Raw genomic sequence first — 8,022 nt, 5'->3', positions numbered from 1 at the left:
GCTGCTCCTTCATCAGATGCGTGGTGGACCTACTTCACATTAAGTTGATCTTTCTCTATACCCTAGCTATGACTCTAACACTACATTGCGCACTCTCTCCTTTTCTTCTCTATGAATGGTATGTTTTGTCTGTATTGTGCACAAGAAACAATTCTTTTCCCCATATACCAATACATGTGATAATAATAAATCAAATCAAAAATGTATGGATAAAAGAAAATTACTGCGGATGCTGGAATCTGAAACCAAAAAAGAAAATGCTGGAAAATCTCAGCAGGTCTGGCAGCATCCATAAAGAGAGAAAAGAGCTGACGTTTTGAGTCCAGATGGCCCTTTGTCAGCTTTGAGATTTTGCAGCATTTTCTCTTTTGCTTTCAAAAATGTACAGTATGTTTTGACTGTGTAACGTGCAATATTTATCTTCATTCATTCGTGTGACATGGGTGATACTGGCTGTAAGAAGTTTCACAACACCAGGTTAAAGTCCATGTGTTTACCCCAGTCCAACGCCGGCATCTCCACATCGATACTGGCTGGCCAGCATTTATTGTAAGAGTTTTAACAACACCAGGTTAAAGTCCAACAGGTTTATTTGGTAGCAAATACCATTAGCTTTCAGAGCGCTGCTCCTTCGTCAGATGGAGTGGAAATCTGCCCTCAAACAGGGCACAGAGACACACTCTGTGCCCTGTTTGAGAGCAGATTTCCACTCCATCTGATGAAGGAGCAGCGCTCCGAAAGCTAATGGTATTTGCTATCAAATAAACCTGTGGACTTTAACCTAGTGTTGTTAAAACTCTTACTGTGTTCACCCCAGTCCAACGCCGGCATCTCCACATCAGCATTTATTGCCCATCCCTAGTTGCCCTTGAGAAGGTGGTGGTGAGCTGCCTTCTTGAAATGTTGCAATCCACCTGCTTTGGGTTGACCCACAAAACCGTTAGGAAGGGAATTCCAGGATTTTGCCCCAGCGACTGTGAAGGAACAGTGATATATTTCCAAGTCAGGATGGTGAGTGGTTTGGAGAGAACTTGTAAGTGGTGGTGTTCACATGTATCTGCTGCCCATGTCCTTCTAAATGGAAGCGGTCGTGGGTTTGGAAGGTGCTGTCTGGAGGATCTTTGTTGAAAACAATACTTTTTACTGTGTACATGTGACAATAATAAATCAAAATGAAAGACGAGATGTATAAGATGGGGCGGAGGGGAGGGTAAAATACATCAGGAAAATATCAGGTTGAGAAGTGCTGCAAGACCCAACCCAGCCATCACTTCACACAACAGGGCCAAAGATCCCCTTTGATTGACAGGTGACGTCACCCGGTGGGCGGGAGGGTAACGTGGCGCTGCGCCTGTGCGCAGGTCACTGGCCGCTCAGCCAGGCCGGAATGCGCCTGTGCCGCTCCCGCCCCCGCCCCCGGCCGCTGATTGGGCGGGTGACGTCGGGACGTCGCGCCATCCTTCCGGTCTGTCATCCGTTCATTGGCCGACCAGGATGTCAATCAAGGCTGGCCCCGCCCCCGGCTCCCCTCCCCCACCCTCTCTCTCTCCGCGGGAGCAGGAAGTCCCCGGTCATCACAGCTGAGGTTGTCGAGCGGCGGTTAGTGCAGGAACCGTGAGGAGGCAGGCGGAAAAAATCCCCTCACAATCTTATTGTGTGTGTGGCTCTGTGAGCGACCGGACCCGGTGGATCGTTAACAAAAAAAAATATATATAGATAGGTAGCTCGAGTCGTCTGTGAATTAACCCGATAACGGTTAGAGATTTGACATCGCTCCATTCCGGCGGCGGTCCTGAGGAGCGGGTGAAGCAAAGATTCTTTTTTATAGATATATCTTCTCCATATTTTAAATTATTTCCTCCTCCGCGCCATGACTTCGGGAGGCGATTTCGGGAATCCGCTGAGGAAATTCAAGCTGGTTTTCCTGGGCGAGCAGAGCGGTGAGTAGCGCCGGCTTCTCCCCTCGGTGCCCGACTCATTGTCCGCCTCCATTCGCCTGACAGATCGAAGGCTCCAGAGTGTCTCACCACCGCCCCCCCCCCCCCCAACCCAGCCCCGCGCCCTGGACACACCTCCTCCTCTCAACGCCCACCCCACACACACCTTGGACACCTCTCCGCCCCCTCACCCCCTTCACCTCACCCCCTCCCCCCCTTCACCTCACCCCCTCCCCCCCTTCACCTCACCCCCTCCCCCCCTTCACCTCACCCCCTCCCCCCCTTCACCTCACCCCCTCCCCCCTTCGCCTCACCCCCTCCCCCCCTTCACCTCACCCCCTCCCCCCCTTCACCTCACCCCCTCCCCCCCTTCACCTCACCCCCTCCCCCCTTCACCTCACCCCCTCCCCCCCTTCACCTCACCCCCTCCCCCCCTTCACCTCACCCCCTCCCCCCCTTCACCTCACCCCCTCCCCCCCTTCACCTCACCCCCTCCCCCCTTCGCCTCACCCCCTCCCCCCTTCGCCTCACCCCCTCCCCCCCTTCGCCTCACCCCCTCCCCCCCTTCGCCTCACCCCCTCCCCCCCTTCGCCTCACCCCCTCCCCCCTTCGCCTCACCCCCTCCCCCCTTCGCCTCACCCCCTCCCCCCTTCGCCTCACCCCCTCCCCCCTTCGCCTCACCCCCTCCCCCCTTCGCCTCACCCCCTCCCCCCTTCGCCTCACCCCCTCCCCCCTTCGCCTCACCCCCTCCCCCCTTCGCCTCACCCCCTCCCCCCTTCGCCTCACCCCCTCCCCCCTTCGCCTCACCCCCTCCCCCCTTCGCCTCACCCCCTCCCCCCTTCGCCTCACCCCCTCCCCCCTTCGCCTCACCCCCTCCCCCCTTCGCCTCACCCCCTCCCCCCTTCGCCTCACCCCCTCCCCCCTTCGCCTCACCCCCTCCCCCCTTCGCCTCACCCCCTCCCCCCTTCGCCTCACCCCCTCCCCCCTTCGCCTCACCCCCTCCCCCCTTCGCCTCACCCCCTCCCCCCTTCGCCTCACCCCCTCCCCCCTTCGCCTCACCCCCTCCCCCCTTCGCCTCACCCCCTCCCCCCTTCGCCTCACCCCCTCCCCCCTTCGCCTCACCCCCTCCCCCCTTCGCCTCACCCCCTCCCCCCTTCGCCTCACCCCCTCCCCCCTTCGCCTCACCCCCTCCCCCCTTCGCCTCACCCCCTCCCCCCTTCGCCTCACCCCCTCCCCCCTTCGCCTCACCCCCTCCCCCCTTCGCCTCACCCCCTCCCCCCTTCGCCTCACCCCCTCCCCCCTTCGCCTCACCCCCTCCCCCCTTCGCCTCACCCCCTCCCCCCTTCGCCTCACCCCCTCCCCCCTTCGCCTCACCCCCTCCCCCCTTCGCCTCACCCCCTCCCCCCTTCGCCTCACCCCCTCCCCCCTTCGCCTCACCCCCTCCCCCCTTCGCCTCACCCCCTCCCCCCTTCGCCTCACCCCCTCCCCCCTTCGCCTCACCCCCTCCCCCTTCGCCTCACCCCCTCCCCCCTTCGCCTCACCCCCTCCCCCCTTCGCCTCACCCCCTCCCCCCTTCGCCTCACCCCCTCCCCCCTTCGCCTCACCCCCTCCCCCCTTCGCCTCACCCCCTCCCCCCTTCGCCTCACCCCCTCCCCCCTTCGCCTCACCCCCTCCCCCCTTCGCCTCACCCCCTCCCCCCTTCGCCTCACCCCCTCCCCCCTTCGCCTCACCCCCTCCCCCCTTCGCCTCACCCCCTCCCCCTTCGCCTCACCCCCTCCCCCTTCGCCTCACCCCCTCCCCCCTTCGCCTCACCCCTCCCCCCTTCGCCTCACCCCCTCCCCCCTTCGCCTCACCCCCTCCCCCCTTCGCCTCACCCCCTCCCCCCTTCGCCTCCACCCCCTCCCCCCTTCGCCTCACCCCCTCCCCCCTTCGCCTCACCCCCTCCCCCCTTCGCCTCACCCCCTCCCCCCTTCGCCTCACCCCCTCCCCCCTTCGCCTCACCCCCTCCCCCCTTCGCCTCACCCCCTCCCCCCTTCGCCTCACCCCCTCCCCCCCTTCGCCTCACCCCCTCCCCCCTTCGCCTCACCCCCTCCCCCCTTCGCCTCACCCCCTCCCCCCTTCGCCTCACCCCCTCCCCCCTTCGCCTCACCCCCCTCCCCCCTTCGCCTCACCCCCTCCCCCCTTCGCCTCACCCCCTCCCCCCTTCGCCTCACCCCCTCCCCCCTTCGCCTCACCCCCTCCCCCCTTCGCCTCACCCCCTCCCCCCTTCGCCTCACCCCCTCCCCCCTTCGCCTCACCCCCTCCCCCCTTCGCCTCACCCCCTCCCCCCTTCGCCTCACCCCCTCCCCCCTTCGCCTCACCCCCTCCCCCCTTCGCCTCACCCCCTCCCCCCTTCGCCTCACCCCCTCCCCCCTTCGCCTCACCCCCTCCCCCCTTCGCCTCACCCCCTCCCCCCTTCGCCTCACCCCCTCCCCCCTTCGCCTCACCCCCTCCCCCCTTCGCCTCACCCCCTCCCCCCTTCGCCTCACCCCCTCCCCCCTTCGCCTCACCCCCTCCCCCCTTCGCCTCACCCCCTCCCCCCTTCGCCTCACCCCCTCCCCCTTCGCCTCACCCCCTCCCCCTTCGCCTCACCCCCTCCCCCCTTCGCCTCACCCCCTCCCCCCTTCGCCTCACCCCCTCCCCCCTTCGCCTCACCCCCTCCCCCCTTCGCCTCCCCCCCTCCCCCCTTCGCCTCACCCCTCCCCCCTTCGCCTCACCCCCTCCCCCTTCGCCTCACCCCTCCCCTTCGCCACCCCTCCCCTTCGCCTCACCCCCTCCCCCCTTCGCCTCACCCCCTCCCCCCTTCGCCTCACCCCCCTCCCCCCCCTTCGCCTCCCCCCTCCCCCCCTTCGCCTCACCCCCTCCCCCCCCTTCGCCTCCCCCCTCCCCCCCCTTCGCCTCCCCCCCTCCCCCCCTTCGCCTCCCCCCTCCCCCCTTCGCCTCCCCCCCTCCCCCCCCTTCGCCTCCCCCCCTCCCCCCCTTCGCCTCCCCCCCTCCCCCCCTTCGCCTCCCCCCCTCCCCCCCTTCGCCTCCCCCCCTCCCCCCCCTTCGCCTCCCCCCCTCCCCCCCTTCGCCTCCCCCCCTCCCCCCCCTTCGCCTCCCCCCCTCCCCCCCTTCGCCTCCCCCCCTCCCCCCCTTCGCCTCCCCCCCTCCCCCCCTTCGCCTCCCCCCCTCCCCCCCCTTCGCCTCCCCCCCCTTCGCCTCCCCCCCCTTCGCCTCCCCCCCTTCGCCTCCCCCCCTTCGCCTCCCCCCCTTCGCCTCCCCCCCCTTCGCCTCCCCCCTCCCCCCCTTCGCCTCCCCCCCTCCCCCCCCTTCGCCTCCCCCCCTCCCCCCCCTTCGCCTCCCCCCCTCCCCCCCTTCGCCTCCCCCCTCCCCCCCCTTCGCCTCCCCCCCTCCCCCCCTTCGCCTCCACCCCTCCCCCCCCTTCGCCTCCCCCCCTTCGCCTCCCCCCTTCGCCTCCCCCCCTTCGCCTCCCCCCCTCCCCCCCCTTCGCCTCCCCCCTCCCCCCCCTTCGCCTCCCCCCCTCCCCCCCCTTCGCCTCCCCCCCTCCCCCCCTTCGCCTCCCCCCTCCCCCCCCTTCGCCTCCTCCCCCCCTTCGCCTCCCCCCTTCGCCTCCCCCCTCCCCCCCTTCGCCTCCCCCTCCCCCCCCTTCGCCTCCCCCCTCCCCCCCCTTCGCCTCCCTCCCCTCCCCCCTCCCCCCTTCGCCTCCCCCCCCCCCCTTCGCCTCCCCCCCCTTCGCCTCCCCCCCTCCCCGCCCTTCGCCTCCCCCCCTCCCCCCCCTTCGCCTCCCCCCTCCCCCCCTTCGCCTCCCCCCCTTCGCCTCCCCCCTCCCCCCCCCTTCGCCTCCCCCCCTCCCCCCCCTTCGCCTCCCCCCTCCCCCCCTTCGCCTCCCCCCTCCCCCCCTTCGCCTCCCCCCCTCCCCCCCCTTCGCCTCCCCCCCTCCCCCCCTCCGCCTCCCCCCTCCCCCCCTCCGCCTCCCCCCCTCCCCCCCCTTCGCCTCCCCCCCTTCGCCTCCCCCCCTCTCCCCCCCTTCGCCTCCCCCCTCCCCCCCTTCGCCTCCCCCCTCCCCCCCCTTCGCCTCCCCCCTCCCCCCTTCGCCTCCCCCCCCTCCCCCCTTCGCCTCCCCCCCTCCCCCCCTTCGCCTCCCCCCCTCCCCCCCTTCGCCTCCCCCCCTCCCCCCCTTCGCCTCCCCCCTCCCTGCCTCCCCCCCTCCCCCCCTTCGCCTCCCCCCCTCCCCCCCCTTCGCCTCCCCCTCCCCCCCTTCGCCTCCCCCCCTCCCCCCCTTCGCCTCCCCCCTCCCCCCCCTTCGCCTCCCCCCCTCCCCCCCCTTCGCCTCCCCCCTCCCCCCCTTCGCCTCCCCCCCCTTCGCCTCCCCCCCTCCCCCCCCTTCGCCTCCCCCCTCCCCCCCCTTCGCCTCCCCCCTCCCCCCCCTTCGCCTCCCCCCTCCCCCCCCTTCGCCTCCCCCCTCCCCCCCTTCGCCTCCCCCCTCCCCCCCTTCGCCTCCCCCCTCCCCCCCTTCGCCTCCCCCCTCCCCCCCTTCGCCTCCCCCCTCCCCCCCTTCGCCTCCCCCTCCCCCCCTTCGCCTCCCCCCCTCCCCCCCTTCGCCTCCCCCCTCCCCCCTTCGCCTCCCCCCTCCCCTTCGCCTCCCCCCTCCCCCCCCTTCGCCTCCCCCCTCCCCCCCTTCGCCTCCCCCTCCCCCCCTTCGCCTCCCCCCTCCCCCCCCTTCGCCTCCCCCCTCCCCCCCTTCGCCTCCCCCCTCCCCCCTTCGCCTCCCCCCTCCCCCCCTTGCCTCCCCCTCCCCCCCTTCGCCTCCCCCCTCCCCCCCTTCGCCTCCCCCCTCCCCCCCCTTCGCCTCCCCCCTCCCCCCCTTCGCCTCCCCCCTCCCCCCCTTCGCCTCCCCCCTCCCCCCCCTTCGCCTCCCCCCTCCCCCCCTTCGCCTCCCCCCTCCCCCCCCTTCGCCTCCCCCCTCCCCCCCCTTCGCCTCCCCCCTCCCCCCCCTTCGCCTCCCCCCTCCCCCCCTTCGCCTCCCCCCCTCCCCCCCCTTCGCCTCCCCCCTCCCCCCCCTTCGCCTCCCCCCTCCCCCCCCTTCGCCTCCCCCCTCCCCCCCCTTCGCCTCCCCCCTCCCCCCCCTTCGCCTCCCCCCTCCCCCCTTCGCCTCCCCCCTCCCCCCCCTTCGCCTCCCCCCTCCCCCCCTTCGCCTCCCCCCTCCCCCCCCCCTTCGCCTCCCCCCTCCCCCACCTTCGCCTCCCCCCTCCCCCCCTTCGCCTCCCCCCTCCCCCCCTTCGCCTCCCCCCTGCCCCCCCTTCGCCTCCCCCCCTCCCCCCCTTCGCCTCCCCCCTCCCCCCCCTTCGCCTCCCCCTCCCCCCCTTCGCCTCCCCCCTCCCCCCCCTTCGCCTCCCCCCCTCCCCCCCCCTTCGCCTCCCCCCTCCCCCCCCTTCGCCTCCCCCCTCCCCCCCTTCGCCTCCCCCTCCCCCCCTTCGCCTCCCCCCTCCCCCCTTCGCCTCCCCCCTCCCCCCCCTTCGCCTCCCCCCTCCCCCCCCCTTCGCCTCCCCCCTCCCCCCCTTCGCCTCCCCCTCCCCCCCCTTCGCCTCCCCCCTCCCCCCCCTTCGCCTCCCCCCTCCCCCCCTTCGCCTCCCCCCTCCCCCCCTTCGCCTCCCCCCTCCCCCCCCTTCCTCCCCCCTTCGCCTCCCCCCTCCCCCCTTCGCCTCCCCCTCCCCCCCTTCGCCTCCCCTCCCCCCCTTCGCCTCCCCCCTCCCCCCCCTTCGCCTCCCCCCTCCCCCCCCTTCGCCTCCCCCCTCCCCCCCCTTCGCCTCCCCCCTCCCCCCCCCTTCGCCTCCCCCCTCCCCCCCTTCGCCTCCCCCCTCCCCCCCTTCGCCTCCCCCCTCCCCCCCTTCGCCTCCCCCCTCCCCCCCCTTCGCCTCCCCCCTCCCCCCCCTTCGCCTCCCCCCTCCCCCCCCTTCGCCTCCCCTCCCCCCCCTTCGCGCTCCCCCCTCCCCCCCTTCGCCTCCCCCCTCCCCCCCTTCGCCTCCCCCCTCCCCCCCTTCGC

General features: G+C 71.1%; 1 protein-coding gene across 2 annotated transcripts in view; it reads left to right on the top strand.

Moving 5' to 3' along the window:
- The first annotated feature begins 1,546 nt into the window (after positions 1-1,546).
- Positions 1,547-8,022, top strand: part of rab6a (RAB6A, member RAS oncogene family) — a 105,051-nt gene continuing 98,575 nt past the window's right edge. Inside the window, exon 1 of one of the 2 annotated variants that reach the window (XM_078222356.1) lies at positions 1,547-1,940. In XM_078222356.1, coding sequence (XP_078078482.1) covers positions 1,871-1,940 — 70 coding nt within the window. In that variant the 5' untranslated portion in view covers positions 1,547-1,870. The remainder of the gene's footprint in view (positions 1,941-8,022) is intronic. The other variant, XM_078222358.1, reaches the window with a different exon arrangement.

The sequence above is a fragment of the Mustelus asterias genome, chromosome 10 (assembly GCF_964213995.1).
Source record: "Mustelus asterias chromosome 10, sMusAst1.hap1.1, whole genome shotgun sequence".
In the NCBI taxonomy this organism is placed as follows: domain Eukaryota; kingdom Metazoa; phylum Chordata; class Chondrichthyes; order Carcharhiniformes; family Triakidae; genus Mustelus; species Mustelus asterias.
Note: the sequence above shows the minus strand (reverse complement) of the source record. Positions and strands in the feature narration are given on the sequence as shown.